The 23332-nt window shown below is 39.2% G+C and overlaps 1 protein-coding gene across 1 annotated transcript in view; it reads right to left on the minus strand.

Moving 5' to 3' along the window:
• The window catches only part of LOC136695739 (membrane-associated guanylate kinase, WW and PDZ domain-containing protein 2-like), a 55454-nt gene that overhangs the window by 12045 nt on the left and 20077 nt on the right, over nt 1-23332 (minus strand). The window contains exons 5-14 of the mRNA XM_066669999.1: nt 19896-19927; nt 15562-15730; nt 14461-14502; nt 13385-13497; nt 11761-11953; nt 10288-10518; nt 8406-8591; nt 7494-7758; nt 5334-5526; nt 4683-4826 (exon numbers count right to left, since the gene is read on the minus strand). Coding sequence (XP_066526096.1) covers nt 4683-4826; nt 5334-5526; nt 7494-7758; nt 8406-8591; nt 10288-10518; nt 11761-11953; nt 13385-13497; nt 14461-14502; nt 15562-15730; nt 19896-19927 — 1568 coding nt within the window. The remainder of the gene's footprint in view (nt 1-4682; nt 4827-5333; nt 5527-7493; nt 7759-8405; nt 8592-10287; nt 10519-11760; nt 11954-13384; nt 13498-14460; nt 14503-15561; nt 15731-19895; nt 19928-23332) is intronic.

Here is a 23332-nt window from a genome sequence, read left to right on the forward strand (position 1 = left end):
AAAATCTGGTCCCATTATTCTTAATAAAAGCACTACCTTTTTTGGTGTGTTATAGTGTTAATAAATTTCCCATCAAACAATGTTGTAATATGTTATTATGAAGTTAAATAATCTTGTGTCATGTGATTCCTCCAATGACTGTACAATCCCAGTTTTACTTAAATGACCCTTATTTTAAGGAAATATGCATATAACTCTATCATTACTTATTTCACTTTTTTTAATTGCTTGTACGTGATAAAACTCACACCACAGTTAAATAGAGTGAGGTATTGCTTCGTGAATGAGGCACAAATGAAGGCAGCCCATCAGAACAGACTTCATTTACATAAAGAAAGTAAAATGGAAATGGAATGACAAGAGGTGGGAACATGATCATGGTCAAAATAAGTTTCATCAGTTTCAGTTACATAAAAAATCTACCGAACGGGAACATGGGGAATATGTAGGATATGGACCGTTTAAACTGTATTAGCTGTCAATAGGAAGTTATATATATTGTGCACTTTCATTACAAAAATCATTAAATTTGCTGATAAAATCATGGATTTCCGTGTGTTAATATAGTTGAGGCATAAAAAAGGGAAAGATTTTCTAAATTGTTTGTGGAAATATGAGAAAACTGGTGTCAGTGTGTCAGTGTGCGTGAATGGCATTTATTATGAATAACAGCTCATTAGGATCAATAGGAACTGTAACTCAGAGCTGGAGTCTAATGGACGCTGGCACTCCTCTGCGTTAATTAACGACCAATGTCAGTGAACGAATGAATAAATGAATGAATCACAGCTCTCTGTGGGTAGCCATGAGTGACAGGAGAATACTGATCATCAGCTCAGATTTATCACACACACACACACACACACACACACACACACACACACACACATGTGAGGAGAATGTCTATGGCAAAAATTACATGATCATTTAGCAACTTTCAAGCCAATTTGTCCTTACTATGAACAACTTATGTTCAGTGAAATGATCTTATTTTACTGACAGATCACCAGACATCCTTTAAGGATCAATTATTTGAAAGAAAAAAATAATATTCTGGCAGTCGAATGACTTAAAGCAAGTGGAAATGGGGTACAACATTAAATAGACACATAATGCTCCTCTGTCCATCTTCTGTAACTGCTTCATCCTGATCAGGGTTGTGATGTGTCTGAAGCATAACAATTCTTACCAAATTTACAGTTAATTTTATTACAACTGGAATTCATTATATATCATGTGTGGCCAAATGGTTGTAGACACTTGCTCTTCTGAGTCGGGTTTACAGCAGGTTTTGGGACACTGCTGAAATTTGTTTTGATTCAGACACAAGAGGTATTTTAACAACTCATCCCAAATGTACTGGATGGAACTCCATCACTCCAGAGAACAGTTCCACTGTTCCAGATTACAATGCTGTTAAGGTCAGGGAAGGTGGGGTATACTGCTGACACTTCCATGGAAGATGAACTTAGGCTCATCTGCAGCTCCACGAATTGGAGTGTGAAAGCTTTTGCACACAACAATACCAGTACCTCTGGCGATGTAATTGGCTAAACATAAATGTCTCTTCCCTGCAGCGATGTGGATACTTGGTCTGTTGGTGTCTGTGTGGTGTGTAATGATTTCTAAACAGAAGTGTGTGGTGTCTGTGTGTGTGTGTGTGTGTGTGTGTGTGTGTATGTGTGTGTAATAATGAGTGTAATAAATGTGGAGATCTGGTTGGGACAGGGGGCTGAATCCGGGAGCTCGTTAGCTCTCATTAAGAGCTCATTTAAATGGACACATCCATCTCTTACTGTTTCACTATTGACAAACACCCTAAACAGGCTAGAGGCTTCAACTCTATGTGTGTGTGTGTGTGTGTGTGTGTGTGTGTGTTTTCCACACCTGACAGTAAACCAAAAGGGGAGAATATTAAATTTCTAAATCAATAAACTGTCAAAAAATTGAAAACTTCAAACTCAACTCTTGCTTTCGATATGAACAAGTGCATGGGTCTGAAATGATGTGGAGCAGTTAAAAACCCTTACTATTCATTAATACTATTAACCACTTATTCAGTTCAGGGTTGCGGTGGGTCTGGAGCCTACACAGAATCACTGAGCGCAAGGCAGGAACACACCCCGGAGGGGGCGCCAGTCCTTAAACCATTACTAGGAAAAGCAAATAGACAAATTTCCACATTTAGGTCCTCCAGGTAATCTTCCAGAACATTTCTGGATTACCATGCATGGGTCAAAGGGACAGTGTAACTCAAGGCTGAATTTTGGAAAAGGCAGTGTATAGACACATTAAATACGAAGATACTATGTTTAGTTTTCAAAACTTCTAATAACTTCCATTCTTGAATGAATTTGCATTTAAAAATAAAATATTTTGGGTGCATTGTCTAAACCAGGTGTGTGTGTGTGTGTGTGTGTGTGTGTATGTGTGTGTGTGTGGGCATGTATAAATGAAACATGCCCAAAGCGAGCCTACAGCAAACCCTGCAGCACTAACCTGCTGCTGTTGCTGATGAACAGATTATAGAAGGCTGAATCTTCAGAGAGGTGGGAAGTTGCAGCATTCTTATAATCTCCTGCTCACACCTTAGAGCTGCTTCTTCACCCAGCTCTCAGTTGTTTTAGTTTATTTCCGTGGGGTTAATGTTGAGAGCACAAGGTTTTGTCACTGTGTTGCTCCTTATGGGACTCAATAAACCAAGAAAAACACACCCCTGCATCTTAATACACTAGATCCAAAAGATTTTCTGACATTGACAGAGAGTTTTATTATTATTATTATTACTTTTGCTGCTAAACAGCCTCTGTATACTACATATTGAAAGATTGCTTTTAGGATTTAATGGCAGTCAAGAGAGCATTAGTGAGGTTAGATTCTGGTGGTGTTTGCTTAGGTCTGAATCACAATCTCCACTGCACCACGACTCTATACTAGGGGGCTTTTTAATCCTCTAACCCACACTTGGAAGTGGGCATGGTGACCTTAACATTTGCAGCTGCCTCAGAGCATCCCATACTATCAGACAAAGCTTTTCAATTAAGATTAAAGTAGCTGAATGCAGTAAATATGAGGCAAGTCCAGATATTTTGGACACGCCCCATATTCATGCCCTGTGTCAATGGCAAGCACTGGATGTGGAGCAAAAGAAAAGTGTGCTCTGGTTTGATTCAGCTTCATGTAATACCTTTCTAATAATGAGCTGGAGTGATATTACTGATCCATAACTAACCATCGACATCTGTACCTGATCTCATCAGTGGCTGAATGCCATCAAATCTTCATAAAAATATATATCTAATATCTATTCTATTTTAAAATACACAATAGCAGGTGAGGGGTTGAAGGGCTTTTTGAAAATGCAGGACTATAACAAAGGAGCATAACACCTGTTAGTGTCAAAGTTCACCTGTGCACTTTTGAAAAGAGGAACTTTTCAAATCAATGTAAAGCACTGCTTCTTGACTAAATAATTATTCTGAGGCTGAATCTAATGGATAAATCCAGTAGAGTCACACTGAGCTGTGTGACATGTTATAAAAGCCTGCTTTCAGCCCAGAAGAGGAGTGAAGAGAGATACAGGGAGAGATGGAAGAGAGAGTGCGAGAGAGATGGAAAGGAGAGCGAGCATGCGAGTAGGCAGACATACGGACAGAAAAAAAAACAAGAGCCAGAAGCCCGGAGGCAATGATGCTCATATTAGCTCCGACAGCTTCATTACAGATAAGCACAGCTGAAGGAAACAGAGCAAAACAGAAAGCAGAGGAAAGGAGGGAAAGATCGCTGAAGAGAAAAAGGTTGGACATAAAGAGGGGACATTGACAGGTCACTGGAGATGATCAAGAGGGCTAGCAGAAGGTCCAAGATAAAAGATAAGTGGTTTAAGATCATTACAGACACAAGAGTCCAACAAGCTCCACCGTTTTCCACCAGACATTAGCCATTCTCCAATAAAAACTAATATTAGTCGAGTAGAAACGCAAATGTTCTCCAACCAATATTTAAAAAAATTCTTCAGACACATTTCAACAGATCAAACCTACACCATCATTCTCCATTAAACACCATCATCATTTTCCATAAATTCAAGCTATTATCCAATAAACACCACCAAAAGTAAAACCAATATTCTTCACCAAAAACCATCATTCTCCAACAAAGAATGTCATTCTCCATTTTAAAAAAACATTCAAACAAAGTCCTTATTCATGCAATCTTGGAGTTTTATGGAGTTTATTTGAACTTAAAGAAATTTATCTCTGAATAAGGCTTCCGTTTCATAAACCTATAATCATACTGAAGTTTACTTTAAAGATTAGCTATATCTCAACATCCTTTAACGCTACATTAATGAGACTGTAGTTCTTCATGCAGATGGGGAATGTGTGACATGTATTGCATGTAAAATTCAACACTAGAAACCTAAAAACACTTCCATTTTCATTAAAGGTAATCTATTAAAGATTAATGATCATGTTAAAGGGTAGTTGGAATAGAGCAGTGGGTAACACAGCAGATTGTATTTTGATTACCAACTCAAGCAGGAATATAATTCTCAATAAATGTCCTTGGGCAAGACTCCTAACGTTACCATAGCATACTTTTGTAACATGACTGAACCTGTTGGTAGTTCTAGATAAGAGACTCTGGCAAATTGCTGAAAATGGGTCATGGTTCCTTACCCTCATTCTACCATTACGAATGGCAGGTCCGTCCTCGGCCAACCGGAGGACAAACAGATCCATCTTATACTCCCGCCCTCCACGGATACTGAACCCAAAACCCTTCACACTCTTCTCCAGTTCCACTGTGAAGAAATCAAAATCCTGCAGGACAAAGACACAAGACAACAAACAAAACAGAATTAATGTGCACCAATAACCAACCATTAAAAGTGAACATTCAGTTTCAGGTGTGGACTGTGGCTAAATGTCATCAAATACTTACAAAAATGTTCCAATAACCAGAAAAATAAAAAAACTCACTTTATTTTTTATATTATTTGAGCCAAGTGCTACAAACTACTATGTGATGTCTACAAGATTTTACAAGTTGTATTTCATTATGAGTTTAGTGGTCTCTCTCCATTCAAAAAGACAGGAGGCTAATCTAGTTTAAGCAGAAGTACCTGCCCGGCGGCGTTACATAAACGGCTGTGGAGCAGACTTTTCTTATAAAGACTTTGATGTAACTCAGTGGGAACCTGCTGGTGTGGATCTCAGTGTTAGTGTTTTTGCCTGCTGTCTCTAGTCCAGTGCGGTGTGGACCTCAATGTTAATGTGTTTATCTGCTCTCAATACTCCAGTATGATTTGGATCTCTGTTAGTGTTTACCTGCTGTCTGTAGTCAGGTATGGGGAAGTTGCAAGGGTCAGAGGGAAGCTGTCGATAATCCAGCAGTGGAGGATGTCTGTAGTCTGCAACAGGAGGATGCCTGTAGTCCACTGGGGGCTGGCGGTAATCAGTGAAAGGAGGTTGCCGGACATCTGGCTTCACATCCTGCCGAGCTTTTACTTCTGACCTGTAGCTAACAACATGAACATTCATTCATTTTCTGTAACCGCTTATCCAGTTTAGGGCCATTGTGGGTCCGGAGCCTACCTGGATTCACTGGGCGTAAGGTGGGAACACAGTCCACAGGGCAAAACATACATTGATACTCAAATATAAACTAAATTTACAGAGTGTGCTCATTGATTTACTATTTACATAAATGCCTATTAAACTTGCAATACAGTAATTTAAGGTATATGTTGTACATATTATTTTGGGTATAATATAGTACAGGGATTGCCAATCCTGGTCACGGAGACGTGAACATTTTAAATAAACATGAGGAATGTATTTTGACTATATATACTTATTTAATGCTTAAAACATCGTGGATTTATTTTTCATGCCCATGCAGACTCCTCCATAGAGGTGAACAGTGCATTATGAAATTTTAATAATGTTTACATACCATCACTTTTTCCTACTGCAAATACATAAAATCTGTTTGCTTTTCTGCAGTTCGGCTGTTTAAACAAAAAGGCAATCAAAAGGGAAAGTATAACTGCTCCCAATAAAATGTGTCATTTAAGACACCTCGGCTGAGTGAGAACTAAGTGGAAGCTTGTAGACTCCAGACCCCAGACTCTCAGCTTGACTCTAGATCTGTTTTCTTTCCTCTCTCAGAGGATAAAGACTGGACTATGACACTAATGAGTGGCGCCATATTCACACGGCTGTAAAAGTTTAATTCAGTGTAACGATGCACAGAGAAAGACTGAGAGAAACGAGAGAGAGGGAGAGAGAGAGACAGAGAGAAGGAGAATCTGCACTCCCATATGCCTGGATAAATGATTCAAAGATCTTTTAAAGAGCCATACAGGTAAATTATTTAACTCCACGGGAGATAAGTGATGTTATATAACAAGGGAAAAATAGAGACAGAAATAGTGTGACTGTGTGAGGATGAGGGAGAAAGACTTGTGGAAAGCTTATGGAGCTGACTGAAAACACTTTTCACTTCAAATGCCTAAAGAAGCCATAAACACCTTGGTTACTATAAAGTGCACTCTCTTATTAAAACAGAAGCATTTAATATTGGATATTTAAATGTAAAATAAAATAATCAACATAAGTTTAACACAGTGGGATTATGTGTATATTAGCATTGCCAACTGACTGAAAAAATGTTTTAATTCATTCATTCATTATCTGTAACTACTTATCTAGTTCAGGGTCGTGGTGGGTCCAGAGCCTACCTGGAATCACTGGGCGCAAGGTGAGAACACACCCCAGAGGGGGCGCTAGTCCTTCACAGGGCAACACACACTCACACATTCACTCACACTTTTGAGTCGCCAATCCACCTACCAACGTGCGTTTTTGGACTGTGGGAGGAAACTGGAGCCCCCTGGAGGAAACCCACGCGGACACAGGGAGAACACACCAACTCCTCACAGACAGTCACCCGGAGCGGGAATCAAACCCACAACCTCCAGGTCCCTGGAGCTGTGTGACTGCGACACTACCTGCTGAGCCACTCATGTATTTAATTCATAACAACAATATCAAGTTAAAAATGCTAGTTCTTCCTTGTATTTTTGGGAGGGCGATGAATGTGCAGTGAGATATGCATGACAAACCGGCCAAAGAAACCCATAATGTTTTAATTTTATTATAATATCTCAGCGTATTTATCTTCAGTGTAGCTCAAAATATTCTCATCTAAAAAAGGGGGGCTTTTACTGAAGAACAAACCTGCTGTAAATGTTTCTGTTCTCTCTCATACTATTGTCAACATCTCTTCTCCCTTACATTCTTATTTATATTTGTTTATCTGTCTTTCTGTCCCCCTTCTATCAATTCTTACAACTTTCTCCCCATACTTCCCCACTTTTGTATTCTCCTCTCTCTATCTGTCTTGTTTGCAGTATAAATAGAACTTAAGAGGTTATATTTAAGGTGGACAAGTTGTAAATGTGATCTTCTGCCAATTTGTCTTACCTGCCATCGTGGGTGTAGATCTGAATGGACGTGGCCAGAGCCTGATTGGGTGGGCCTTGCTGTGTTGTAGTACTGACATGATTGGCCGGGCTGGTTTGACTGGCAGGGGTGGGCTGTGTGTGTGTGTTGTGTGGAGGTGCACTAGTCGCCAGCGAGATGCTGTTGGACTGAGTTGGCAGAGCTTGGCTGGACTGGGTCGCTGGACTGGGCTGGGCCAGAGGACTCTGCTTCTCTGAGCTACCAGCAGAGGGAGTGCTGCCTGACTCTGAAACACACATATACACATACATACACTTTATGACCTATATTTGTTAGCACGTAAGAGACCGCTTAATTAATCAAATGCACATATAGATTAGTGAAGCTGGTGTCATGCCTATATAAGGAATGCCAGCTCTAAGCTTAATTTGTCTATAAAAAAATGATCATTATTTTCAAAAATGTTTTCAAAAATGCCATCGCACCCTGTGGTAAACAAAACCATTCAAAGCCTCTAATGTTTTGTCTTAGAGAGTTTCCACACCATAATGATACCTCCTTTAAAATATGCTCAAAAATCAGATTTGATTTCTGCAGAACTTCTGAAATACATTATTGAATTTTAAACATTAAAGACACAATAATATTGATATTTAACTCCCCAACTCATATGTTATTACTGTAAATCGGCGTATTCCTGGGATTCGGATTAGGATTAAGATTGGTCAATTACTGTATTTGATTGTAATAGATTCAGATTCATATTTGATTGCACTAAAAATAATTGACAAATGACTCACGGAACGCTGACTGGCCCACCTCTAGTAAAAATACTGCCATTGTGTACAGTGTAGGATTAGAATTAGATTAGGATTAGGATTAGATAAGGGTTGTTGTCTGGGAGTGAGCAGTGAGATCTGGGTGTGAACTCACCCTCCTGAGTGATGATACGCAGAGTGACGCTGAGCCCAGCATCTTTTATCAGTTTAACGATGTCTGCGTGAGCCATGCTGACAATGGACTGATTATTCACTGCGAGAATCCGGTCACCAACCTTCAGCTTCCCACAGCGGTCAGCAGGACTGCCCTCTATTATCCTCCCAATCTTATGAGGAACGGCTGAGAGAGAGAGAGAGAGGGAGAGAGATACAAGTTATAAATGATTTTTTTTCATATCTTATACTCATTTGTAATGTACCTGTTCATTCTCTCATTCTCTCCCCATCCCACTAACATGCCCTCCTCTCCTTTATCTGCATCTCAAATCTAAATCCAAAGTTGCTTTATTGGTCAGTCAAATATCGACACTTGCATTGCCAAAACTATGTTCATTACCAATCTCTCTCTCTCTCTCTCTCTCTCTCTCTCTCTCTCTCTCTATCCCTTTCTCCTTTTCCCTCCTTTCTAGCCATTTCACTCTCCCTCATTCTCATTTGTCTCGTTCAATCTGCTTCCATCTCCTCTCTATTTCCCACCCATCCTTACCCAGTCTCCTCATTCGTTCTTTCACCCCTCTCTATCTGTCTTTGTTTCTCTCTCCTCTATTCCCATTTGTCTTTCTCTATCTGTCAATCTGTCTGTCTTCACTCTCCTTTGTCCAACATTAAGTCCATTTTTTCTTTCCTGCTCCCCCCTCTTTCTCTCTCTCCCCCTTACTTTTTCTTTCTATCACTCTCATCTCTTTTACTTTTTTCTGCCCTTTCTCTCTCCCATTCCAATTTGTATTTGTCCATCTATCTTTCCATTCTATCCTTCTCTAATCTGACCTCTTTCTCTTCATTCTGTCCATCTTTCTTTTTATCCCCATCTCTATCTGTCTTTTATACTGTATGTACTACTATTAACTACTATACTCATGTGTCTTTCACTATTACTCTATCTGTTCTTCTTCCTAATTATGCTCTCTCTCTCTCTCTCTCTCTCTCTCTCTCTCTCTCTCTCCCTCTCCCTCTCTCTCTCTCCCTCTCCCTCTCTTTTTTTCTCTCTTCTTCATTCCACTGGCTCCCATTCATTATTAAAGCATAAAGCTTTAAAGTAGCCCCTGCATTTTTAATAGCATTGTGCTACCTTGAAGCAATCCACTCGAACTAGAATTGTCCCTGTGCCCTCGTTCTGGGCATTCAGCAAGAACCGAGCAGCTTTAGGGGGCCAGAGGAGAACCGTAAATAATCGGACACGGCACAAGAGAAAAGAATTAGTGTTAGGGTGTAAACAAAAGTGGCCCCATGGCACAGTTGTGCCCCTTTAAAGGGACAATGCTGAACTCTCTGAGGTATACAAGCTGCAAGCTTCAATAAACTAGTGCCTCAGGGTCCAAGACTGAAGCCTTTACAGGTGCATTTGTGTCAGATGTAAACCTTTTATTTAAAAAAAAATTGGATGGTCAAAACAAATTCTATGATATCTTTAAGATAGACACCATGTAAAGTCTGCAAGATGAATGCAAGTGTGGGCAGAATCATTAACAGTGACAATAGCTGTACAAGGCATGCCAGGAAAGCTGAAGAATTGGTCAGTTCACTGTTGCTAACCAGGCTGCATTCTGAAGTATATACAAAGCATATGAATGAAGACCATTAGTCCACAAACATACAGATCTACAACCATTTTTGTGAAGCACTTTGAACCCAATTTCATGCAAGGCATGTAATAAAATCAACAACAACAACAACAACAAAAATAATAATAATAATATATTATTATTATTATTACACCTTTTATTTTTACTGAACCTCCAATTAACTGAACAGAGAGAGATAATTACTGATTTTCTATTAATTGTGAGAGCCTGTTCAAGAGTCTGTATAAGACTAACCAGAAGGTGGCACTGTCTCAGGCCGATTGAGGGAACTAATTATGACGAAGCCGAACCCTTCACTCTCTTTGCGCTGGATGATGACATCACTGGCCTGCAAGTTGTTATTGACTGTGGTCTCGTTGGGGGCGGAGTTATTGGAGAATGTTCCTGAATTAAAGTCGCTTCTGGGAGAGCTGTGTTGAGTCGAAATGGAACCAGGACTTCGACCATTCTGAGGACACGACTCACCTGAGGAGGAAGAGGAAGAAAAAGCAATATTAAAGAACCCCAGCCCTAGAAATGGAGGCTTTAATGCAAGGATTTCAAGGAGCAGTCTGTCATTTTCTCCAATGATCCTTTCTCATGTTATGAAAGAGATATTACACTGATAACTTTCTAATAGCCTGAAGGTATCAGAGGGTTTGTACTAAACCTTACATTAAGCATTATCACACCATGTGGAGGACCCACTCTAGGAAGAATAAACTAGTTCATTTAGGGACTACAAAGCTATTTAAAATTTTGTGTGATATGACTTTACTTTACAGAAAAAAACTAAATAGTCAGATGCCTGAACATTGTTTGCTACTTTTTGTTGTGGTGGGAAAAAATGGCTTATTGCTCCTTTAAATGTTTTTTTTTTTTTTTTTTTTTTACCACAACCAGCACATACAACACATTTACATATACATTTATATTCAGCCTACATCATTTTAGCTTCACCCATTTACGCCGAAGTTCCAAAGAGTTTCAGTCCAGATTGCTTTTTGAACAAGGCAAAATTCAGGACAACCAATCCGAAAAGAGGTCATTTACATTCATCAGGCTTAAAGGTACATTAATAAAAATATCCTGTTGAATTCCTAGAGATAAAAACACAGACGTCTCTGATTATTTGGCACATAATCTAATGAAAAACTGGAAAAAATAACAAAACAAGGATTTTATCAGCCCATCTATACATAACAGAATATTGTTGAAAATGCCGTTTTGGCCTTCTGCCCACACAGAAATGGTGTTTTAGTTAATAAAATTAAAGGATTTTAAAACAAGGCCAATGTTATGGTAAGTGGTTAAAAAAAAACATTCAGCAGAGGAAGACTCAAAATGGGAGAAGAAAATAAAACAAGTAAAAACAATGTGGCCAGCTGTAGCTTGTCAAAAGCTTTCTGTCATAAAACTACTGAGTTAAACACAGGCTTCCGGCAACAAACCCTTTTCTTTACAACAGAAAAGACCACAGCACAGACAACAAGAAAAGACAGGATGAGTTAGGCAGGATGAGACAGAAAGATCAGGCTTTTACAGAGATATAATATTGCAGCAGAGAGAAAGAAAGAGAGGATAAAGAAAGATAGTGAGAGAAGGAAAACAAAACAGTGAGAAAAGGAAGAGAGGAGAGAAAGAGGTGCTTTATAAAGGGAAGAGCCTGTGTGGGGTCATTCTGTCTGTTCATATAACCGTGTTAAAAGAACTGAGGTGAGGGCTGACCGGTGCTGTGCACTCTCCTGCGGATGGTCATTTTGACTTGGCCGTTGCGAGCGGCTGCGTGCATGAGCTCGATGACATAACGGTGTGGTTTCCCTGCCACAGGAATACCGTCAACAGAGAGCAGCTCGTCACCTGGACGCAGACGACCATCTTTATCTGCTGGACTGTTTTCTATGATTGCCCCAATCAGGATCTACATGTGGAAAAACATTATACCAGTTATAACACTTCCTTTAATAAAATCAGTCATGTCACATTCTGATTCTGCACTGAACCTATTGTAATCATGGTTACCCCAATGTGGGGGACCCATTCTATGGAGGATAAACTGCTTAAATATTCACTACAGAAAAATGCTCTGGACCAGCTGCACCTGAGCCTATGGTCAACAATCTCAATGCCAAATGTGGGCCAGAGGGGAATCAAACCCTCTGCATTGAGCTGTGCCCCCTGGACATCCATCCATTAATATTTAGGATCCAGAACTAGTTATCAGACATTGGTCCCTGACATCATTAATGTTTAAGTGGCTGAATGCCATCAAATCCTTGTAGGTATGTCCAAACATACATTGTAAAATGTTTCTATAGAAGTAATATCTCTAGCTGTAGAAAAGGAGAACAAAGCCCTGACTAATACACTTAACTTCAGAAGAAACTCTGGATGAGGATCTACAAACATTTGGCCCACACAGCATAGGACAGGGGCATTAATGAGTCACTGTAGTGAAATGCACTGTGTATTACTGTGTCAGAGTTTGAGGCTGAGCTTGTTAGACGTTGAGTTGCCTCAGCTTTAATTAAAATGCCTCTGTGTGTCTCCCACAGCAAAATATTCACACTTTAATCAACACTGCCATCCAAACTGCCACTGACTTATATCTCATGTCTACAAAAGCCTTCCTTTTATTTTTTTCTTTCATCTTTCTTTCTTTCTTTCTTTCTTTCTTTCTTTCTTTCTTTCTTTCTGTCAGTGAAAAATGTATGAATGCATTGTTCATTCACTCATTCATTTCCTGCAGGTTCAGGGTTGCCATGGATCCACACCCTAGACAAGGCGCCTACCTGTTCCTCACCGGGCATCAAACACTCACATATTCACTCACACCTACGCACACTTCTGTGTGTTTTGTGAATTATTTGAGGAAACGAGAGCTCCCGGAGGACGCCCACAGAGACGGGGAAAACACACCAAACTCCCCACACACAGTGACCCCAGACAAGGATTGAACCCAAAACTGTAGAATCCTGGAGTTGTGTGCTATCAACACTACCTGCAGCGCCACCGTGTGGTCCATGTGTGTATATGTGTATGTGTAAATGTGTGCACTACTCAACCACAAAATTGTGGGCCCATGCTCATCCCAGATTTCTTTAGAAATAAAGGGCATTCATCGAGATTTTATTTTTATTTGCTGTAGTAACATTCTCTGCTCTTCTGGAATGGCCTTGTACTGGATGTTGGAACATTTGTGTGAGGAATTTATGGCATTAAGTTACAGGAACCATAGGAAGGTCAGGTTCTATAGGTGTACATTAATGTAGCTGGATATATACATATTTTTAAAATATAGTAATTACATTGTGTTTTGGGTGTGTGTGTGTGTGTGTGTGCATGTACGAGCCTTCTCTTGAGTCTCCGGACTCACAGGTTGACCCGCCTCCTCTCCGCCCAGAATCCTGAACCCAAATCCAGACTTCTCTCTCCTCAAATTCACCTCCACCTCCTGGAACTCTGCTGCAATCAAGACAGGACATGCACAGATGTGCAAAAGTTTGAGCACACTTGTTTCTGTTGATCTTCCAGATGAAAGTAAGTAAATATGTCCTCTACAGAAAGCACACATAAACATGCTTTTTTATTGTACATTTTGATGCACAGTCTGGGTTTATTTGCTACAGTCTCTGCCTGTAAATAAGAATATGTTGTTATTGACTTGCCTGGTTAATAAAAGGTTAAATTAATAAAAGGGAAACTGAAAAAAAAGCTATGGAAAGACCACACTGTTGTAAGTGTCAAACTATACATAGACTTTCAGTTCAGATAGGATGCTTTGTATAAAAAGTGCTTTTGATCTGAAAAGCTATTATATTTTTAGAAACATCCAAGGTAAATATCTGTGAGTGTGTCGTGAAAAGCTTTTGTTTAAATATGTTCAGGATGAACAGCACACTGAAAAAGCTGAAAATGGCTTGTCACAGCTGAGTCACAGCTGATTCAATATTTTATCCACAATATCTTTATCCCTAAATACTTTCAGTGGAGTTTCCATAAAAAACAGCATGCCAGCTAAAGGCCTAAAGGCTAAAGGAGCAGAGCAAAGAGAGAGAGAGAGAGAGAGAGAGAGAGAGAGAGAGAGAGAGAGAGAGAGAGAGAGAGAGAGAGAGAGAGTGTCCAGTCAGAGTTTAGACACTATTGTCTCAATGTAGATATTAATTAAAGGAATACTTTATCAAATTTAAAGCTTTTCCACAGCTTACCAGTTTAATTTATTTTTAATTAATTTAATATTTAATCATTATTTTTTTTATTACTTTAATTTATTTTTTTATTTTTCAATAATCAAAAACCTAAATATTTACAAGAACCTCTCAAAATGACTAAAGCTAAAGTTATTGTTAGCTTTTTTTGGAGATAAGGGATTTTGCTCTAAACATTATTATATGATTAAATGTTCTCTGAGCTGGTTTGGTCACTCACCCGAGGGGTCAGCTGGATAACTGGGTCGAGGCAAACCAGGCTCTAAAAGAGAAAGTGAGAGCAAGGAAAGCCCATAAATCACAGCTCTAAAATGCACAAACACACACACACACACACACACACACACACACACACAGTCATCACTGTTTTACCAAAGTCCCAGAGATGGTCTTTTGTTACAGAGGGACTAAAATATTTGGAAAAGTCCTGTGTAAATATAAAACCCATTTACAAAAACTAAAATAAATGCATTTCAAAATTTCCATTGGTTCATTATCATGAATTTCAGACAATGGTTGAACACCATTTAAAAAAAAAAATACAACAACAACAGAAGTCCTGGTCCTTTTATTGAAAGATGCTCAGATCTGTGGCTGTCCAAAACTGCCACAGCCATCTGTCTGTCTATCTGTGTGTGTGTGTGTGTGTGTGTATGTGAGTAAATGTCGCCTGTGTGAGACCAAATACAAGCAATAACAAATAAACATAGAACACGATAAACAGGAGCCAATGAACAAAAAGAGACCTGAACAACTGAATCTCTGGCCTTTAACCCACACATTTGTGAAGCTGTGAAACTTGGATTTTAATTCACGCTCACTCAGCTCCTGATCAGGTTTAGCTCACATGTGAAGACTGCTGGAGTTCAGTGCACCAGCTGAAATAATAAACTGTGATTACAGTATGATACTGTTGATGACTGTCTTCTTTAGCCAAAGACCTGAAGCACTGCTAATGGTAAATTGAACAGTGGATAAACTTCACAAAATGATATTCAACTTTTGCAGCTCATTGACACAAGTGAAGAAACGCTGTGGATAATGTCTTGTGTCTTTGCCACTGTTTGATATCAAAATATGACAAAAATAGAATAAGGTATGATGCAAAATTATATCAAATGCAAATGTTATTCATTACGTTGTCAGCTTCACAGTCACATTGCCATTATTTTACTACAATTATTATGCAATATTTACAAATGTATTTGTATAAAAACCTCAAATCACAGAAATAGCAACATTTTATTTTGGATCCTGGAATATCAAAGAATGACTGAAATTTCTGTTCCTATATTGGGACCCCTGCAAGTTGTTTACTTACGCCTACTCTCATACATAGCCCTGGACTTGAAGTACAGGTCATAGGGGTCAGGTTTGCTGAGATCAAAGCCCTGTGGGGGCTCAGCAGCAGTTGGCCAGGGCAGATAGGGGGTGCTGTGAGGGAGAAGTGGTGCAGAAACACTACTCTGGGGATCCCAAGGATCGGAGACCTGCAAATACAGCGTTACATAGATAAGCACCCCCTAGAGCAGGAGTTCCAAACTGAAAACATCAAAATATGGGGTTATTAAAGGAATAGTTTGGTTTAAAGTCAATTGTTCAGGATTTCCCATGTTTTAAAATGTAGTTGATAATATAGACTTATTTGGGGTCTTCTTTGATTCTGCACCGAAGGTACGAGGCCAATCTCTCTACATTTTAGAAAAAGGGGTAAACTGTTGTTTGTGCGTTAGACTATTCCTTTAATATTCATCTGGAATGGTTTTAAATCCCTCTCTCAGTAATTAGAATTTGCTTTGGGCCGACACAGCGGTCCTTTCACTGATTCCTTCTCTCTGTGTGGAGGAGGAGGTTACTGGTCATATTCCAAATTAGTTTGGACACTTGACTAAACAACACTTGCTGTTTGCTTTTGGGGATTTGCATAAAACACTTAACAGGAAATATAACTGAAAGAGGTCTGTGTATCGCTTATCATTTGGAATTTTATATTGAATTTCTCAAATTGAAAAGCTGAAAAACGGTAGTGTGTCTGTGTTTGAATCACCCTGCACCAGAGAAAAACACTAAATGAGAAAACACATCTGAGAGACTCAGTTATGGCATGTTTGGGTTTTGGGATAATGGACTATACCACTAACCTGGAGGAAGTCAGTCCCTCAGTACCTTAAATTAAAGGAACAAATTGCATCATATCCTGTTATAACTGAAGATTGTGAAACTGTGTTGATTTCATATGCCCCATTTCACCTCCAGAAATTATATAATTTTCTTTATTTTACACAGTGCTGTAATGAAAGATTACAAATATTCACCTCTCCCTCAGGAAAAGAGAAGGTAATGTACCTTTAGGAAACAAAACTGGATTTTTTAAACCACTGTTGTACTTTTAAAACTATATTTACACAGTTTGTGCCTTGGGCAATAGAGCAAAGAATTCAAGCCCTGATCACACTCTGAGATGAGAGGAGGGAATGAGCCAAATGAACCCTCACCCTTTACTCGCAGAAGCCTTGATGCCATTTTCCTTACACTGTGTTCTCTCAGCTTTACAGTTTTGGGAGCAGTGTAATGAGCTGTTCCACTTGTCTGATGTGATCTGACTACCACAGAGTGAGCAGGACACATTGTCCCAAAAGAAAAAACACAATATAAAATGCCATAAGTGAGACTTTTAGTCTTTTTCACTTTTTCTGTTCTTATTTTCTTTTTTCAACTTTTCAGTTTGAAAGATTCAATACAAAGTTCAAAAAGTGAACTGAAAGACCACACCCTCTGTGTAAATAAATAAAAACACTGATGAGCAAAAGCATTATGACCACCTTCCTCGTGTGCTGTTGAACATAATTTCCTGCTGAAAGAGACTCCAGGAGAACACTGATGTAACTGTACAGTTTGTTGAAGGAGGGGTTATAGTCTGGGACCTTTTTTAGTCTTAATTCATGTGCTCACAAGTGCAGCTTCAGCTTTTAGATCACTATTTGATTCCATCTTTGTGGTGACAGTCTACAGACAGACCTTTCCTTTTCCAGCTGTGAAATCCAACAAGTTAATGTAAAGTGCACTACTGTCATGAAGAAACTAGGTCTAGGTTGCTATCAAACTGACATCCGCATGATCCCAGCTTCTCAGCAGAAAACTACCCAGAGCATCTCACTATATCCAATAACATCACATTAGGCAAGTGGTCGTAATGATTTGGCTCACTGGTGTAAGTAAATAAATGGACTATAGAAGGGTTTGGGGAAGTAATGAAGCTCATACACAGAATACTAAGCAGGTGGAAAAGCAGAAGCCTCGTAACTCTGAGAGCTCAGAGGAAGGAAGGCAAGGCAGTGGGGGATAATGAGAGGAGGCAGGAGGGAAGAGAGAAGAGAGAAGGAAAGAGAAGATGAAGGGGGTGGCAGGTTTTATCAGAGCAGGTCACTGTTAGTCTGTTAATCTGACAGCGCCACAGAGCCAAGTAAAACGGCTCAGAGAAAAGAAGAAACCCAGAAAGATTAAAAAATGTCAGCATGGCAGAGTCACTGCCAGGCAACACACAGACTCACACACACACACACATAAAATAGTTGAACACTCCTGGGCAAATGACACGTTGTGTTGAGTCTCTAAGTGAAAATATGTACAACTCCCTCTGCACAGAACACTTAAATAATGACATTTTCCAAAATGGCAGATTTTCTCAGCCCTATTTTTGCATTTATATTGTTTTTAAATATGACATTTTCCTAAAGAAAATGCACAGTTTTATCATACTACAATTTTTACACAGATCAGACAAAGCATTAAAGTAATCGCCTCGTTTCTTCTCTCACTCTCTCAGCTCCAATGACTATACAGCTTTTAGTTCTACTGTTACAGAATGTAGTGCGAGTGGATCAGACACAGCTGTGCGGCTGGAGTGTCACTCTTAGACTGAAACCAAAGATATCCAGCCATCATCATCATCCTATGAGCATCGTCCCAGTGTCCACTGATTAAGGACTATAAGATGACCAACACAAACCGTGCAGCGACAGAAGAGCTACTGTCTCTGCCTTTACATCTACAAGGTGGACCAACATGGTCGACACAGTGTTAAGCACTGTTGTGTATTATGACATATATTAAAACATCATAATTGACTCTCCAACCACAGGTAAATATATGCATAGAGTAAAGTTGCCCTGTGTGTCCCAAAGCAGAGGACAGAGGGTTATTAGTCCACAGCTAACAGCTATTCATTCCCAATATTAATGTGTGACAAAAAAAAACAGGGGGGGGTGAGGCTCGCAAATGTAATTTCATGGGCAAAAGGAAAATGTTCTGTTTTCATATCCATCTGTGAATGATCCTCCATATATTAGCTCCATTATTAAACATTCAGCTGCAGATGAGTCTCTGGGTCTTTACATCCCTCCCTTTTTACTACTTCTCCAATCTTCCACTGATTAAAAACTGAGAAAGAAGAGGGAGGAGAGGAAAGTTTCTGCTGTAGCTTTGGAGCTGAGGGAGGTGCTCCTGAGGCAAATCAGCTTCAAGTATAAATCAACACAAAGAACATGAAAAGAAAAAAGGATGGAGGATCTGAGGTGGGACGTAGTGACTTTAGACCTCTCTACCTGCAGAAAGTTGAAAAAAAAAAATGATTCTGAGCACCTGTCCTTGAAATGTGACATTCACACATCCACAAAAAAAATAACCTCATCAGCTCACTCACTCCAGATTATACACAGAATCTTTGGGTGTAAAAGCAGAAACACACCTCTGGCAGCGTGCCAGTCTATCAAGGGCATCAGCTTTTTTTTTTGTTTGCAGGTTAGTTGTTCCCACAAGGGGTCGCTACAGCAGATCACCCACCAACGTGACCCACGATCTGCACGATAGACACGGCACGTGTTTGGCAGTGACACCCTTACTGACACTAACCTCTCACTTCACCTGGGCCTGGGACCAGCACCAACAACACAGGCTGGGTACTTACTGGGAACTGAAACATCTTCCAAACATTTTATATTGTTTTGTTTTCAGGTTAAAAATTTCATTTTTTTTGTGGTTTAAAATCTAATGCCATAAAATACAAATAAATTAACGCAGAATAAACAGATGAAATATGCAGCACTAGCAGCAGTGTGTGAACAAGCTGAGAAAAAGTGTAAATAATGAGCTGTAATAATCATCTGTGACTCTAACATCAGATGATAATTAATGATATAATTTCCACTTTCAGGAAATAATATATCAGCTAGTCATATATCATCCACTCTTTAATGATTAGGGACAGATGAAAGCAAAACCTTCCATCTTTGGAAAATTAAATGAAACAAGTAGTTTGAGAGTGTTCTGAGAACTTTACAAAGGTTTTAAGGGCACTTTAGGTCTTCTTTTTAATGTATAAATGGTTACTCCGTATGTATTGCATATTAACGCCAACTCTCTCACAAAATGCAATCCATGTTTTATTTGAAAGAGGAAAGCAGGTGTTTCAGAGTAAGACAATGAAGCCAGCGTGTAACTACTTGTGTAATTACTGAAGAATTACTTGTTAGTAGTACAATAAGCATGTAATCACAAAACGTTGGAATACAACAGCGAAGGTCAGTATGGTTAATTACTGATTTAAAGACGTTGGCAAAGTAAGAGCACTAATGGTCAGGTTTTGATTCATTTTACCTGCTTGGGGCTCTTCCAAGGAGAAATGTGACCTGAAATGGCAAGAGAACAAAAGCATTTAGCCTAAAAATGTCAGTGAAAACCAACCCAGGGTATTGTCTTCTACACCATAACAGGCAAAAAGTGAGATGTCAAAATCATAGCAACCAAACAAAGTGAACGAAAGCAGAACAGCAGCCCATACTTCCAAGGTCCAACAAGCCAAATTCTGAACTGAAGAAAATCCATTACCACATTATACAAACACCAGGCTACAATCATTTTCCACCAAGCCCCGACATTCTCCAGAACACTATTGAGTGACATAACAGTGTGTGCAGTAATAAAGCTTAATAAGGGCTTAATACTGGACATGCAAATGCAAATGTTTCTCATACGCTATACCACTCAAATCCTTTAACAGTTCATTACAAATGGCTAAGGCTCAACTGTAATTACACATTTATTTAAGGTTCCCCTCATACTGACGTTAACTTGTGTTAATGAGGAATATAATTTGGTACGTTTTAGGGAACAACGTGGTTATTTCACTCTAAGTTACAGCTTAATAATATAGTAATAAGCATGTACTTATGATTACTGGTTCGCTAAGGTATAAAAGGGGCTTTATATGGACATTATAATTTTCCACTGACACCGAAGAAGACCTTGCTAGCAGGTGCAATTGGCAATGACTACACTGGGAGAAAAAATTCTACACCCGTGAAAAACTGCTTATATCATGATTATTTACCCTGCAGCCCTCTGAGTTTCACTGGCTATATTTGTTGCCTCGAGGCACTTTCATATGCCTTTGTAAATATATTCAAGCTGAAAGTAAATGTGTGGAAAAGAGAGAGAGAGAGAGAGAGAGAGAGAGAGAGAGACAGACAGACAGACAGAGAGACACAGAGAAAGAAAGAGAGGGAGAGAGAAGGTGAGACTGATAGACCTTGAGATGGAAGAGAAGCTGCTGAATTGTAATCACTGAACACACACAGAGCTCAAGAGACCAAGCTAACAGCTAAACAATTGCAGCTAACTTCAAATGAAGGATTCATGAATGTGCCTTCGATCTGTTTCACTTTCAGCCTTGAACCCCTTTACCACTTTCCCCTCCCTCTACATGCCACCCCCCAGCCACCACCCACCCAAGCCGGCTCCCTCTCTGTCTCTCTCTCTCTCTCTCTCTCTCTCCCTATCTCTCTTTCTCTCTCCCTCACAACAATATCACTGTCACATAAATATGGGGAAGAAAGCAGTTTCTCCTTAAGGAGTGTTAGAAGAATCTGCACTGCAATGGAAGATAGTGCTCTTCGCCCCGTGCCTAAAATGATATGAGAATGCCTCAGAAGCCACGCTGCTAACCTGCAACTAACAGAAAGAGCAAGTATAAAGTGTAAAAGTAAGCATATTGCTTCCACACATCTTGTGTTGCCTTGACAACAACTTTATGGGCATGAACCCCAGAAAAATAAAAAGATATCAAATTCAAATATATTGAATTTGATATTGGGTTTTAGGAAATGTACATGAATTTAATTTCCTTTTACTTTGTGTAGCTGAGATTTCTGACAATGAAAACACAATATTTTGAATTTGAAACAAATATCAAATAACAGAACTTTTTAAAAAAAGGATAATGTTGGTATTTAAAAAACAAAATAGAATGACCAAAAGTACACTGACCTAATATGAGCTACAGTGTGAGTTACTTCTGTTTCAGGACGGATTTGTTACAGATTTGGATCACATACTTTCCAATAACCCATCTAACATGCTCTGCTCATGTCAGCTTGATCATTAACGCCAGGGTGGGATCAGTGCCATCCTGAATGTGTACAGAAGCCTCACAGAATATAGGAGCCTCAGTGAGTGGCACTGAGGCTCCAGATGAGTCATCACACACATGAAAAAAATCAGCCAATCAGGATTTAACTGCTCCTCACTGGCTTCCTCTGTAGAGAGAGAGAGAGTGAGAGAGAGAGAGAGAGAGAGAGAGAGAGAGCGAGAGAGCGCTCAGGGCTTTAAAGGAAATCTCCAGATTTTTTACATCTAACCTCCATCTGCTGCAGGTCTATTGTCCGGTCACTTTCCACGGTCAGTCACTTGAACACATTTCTCAGAATCAGACAAAACAGAAAACCTGAATACTCATAACACCCTTATATTAGTAGTCAGTGGGCAGCACACACAAGGTCACATAATGTCATATAATCTCATTAGAAAAGCATGAAATGGAATGGGATGCTCTGGAACATTCACATATCAGCTTAAGCATGTTTTCTCTGGAGCATAGCTCCAACCAATACCTCTGTTTGTGACCCAGAAATAATAATCAAGCACTCTGACCACATTAATATTCTCATGGCTGGCTGCCACCTAATCCTCAGAGAAATGTTCCAACACTTTGTCTTCCTTTGACAGAAGAGTAGAAGCTGTTACTGCAGAGAGGAGGGAACAAACTCCAGAATAGCTGCTAAAATAATTTCAGAAAAATGATGGAGGAGCAGGAATCCAAAAATGGCAGAGACATTGCTATACGTATGGTTTACTTTGCAGCATTATTTACATTTAATACATTGTGTTCTGTGGTTGGCTTTGTGACTGTCATTCTAGCTTTGTTTTGATGTTGGGTCCATCTCTCTCTCTCTCTCTCTCTCTCTCTCTCTCTCTCTCTCTCTCTCTCTCTCTCTCTCTCTCTCTCTCTCTCTCTCTGTGTTTTGTGTGTGTGTGTGTGTGTGTGTGTGTGGTACTTGAAACACATTGTGCATTATGTGTAATGAGGACATCTAATGTCCATTCAACTCCAAATCACCAGCTTGCCTTCCAGAGCTCATTTAATGCCAGAGTCTGTTTTAATATATTTTTTTTATTGGTGCCATTTTGAAATATGAATACACTTATTAAGGTTAAAAAAACTTCTTACAATCTGTTAATTAATGGTTATTGATTAGATTGTAAACACATTAAAAGTAGTTAATAATTATGTATAACACATAGATCAAAAGGGTTACAGCTAAACGATGAAACCACATTCATTTATCAGGTTAAACCTTACATCTTTCAGAATACTAACCTTGCGCTCTTAAAAATAGTGGTGCTACAAAAGGCCTTTTTTTGGTTTAGTAAAGAACCATGCGTGTTAAAGAGGTCTGTGAGTATAAAGAATCTTTTAAAGATTTAATACCAGTTCACTTGATTTAATCGTGCATTATCAATTTAAAAGTTATTAGCAAAAAAACTAGCATCACCTAGGACCAGTTTGCCTTGGGAGACCCTACTGCTATATATTTTTCCATCACTCAGTCAACCCTTTGTAACATCTTTATATCTAAGAGTTTACTTTGTTTCCTCCATCATTCGACATTAAACCTATCAGCTTCAGTTAGTAAGTTTAACCATGTAAATACCAGGTTGATTCAATTAAGCACTAAAAGAGTGTCTTTTTAGACACT

The sequence above is a fragment of the Hoplias malabaricus genome, chromosome 4, assembly GCF_029633855.1.
Source record: "Hoplias malabaricus isolate fHopMal1 chromosome 4, fHopMal1.hap1, whole genome shotgun sequence".
Lineage (NCBI taxonomy): Eukaryota > Metazoa > Chordata > Actinopteri > Characiformes > Erythrinidae > Hoplias > Hoplias malabaricus.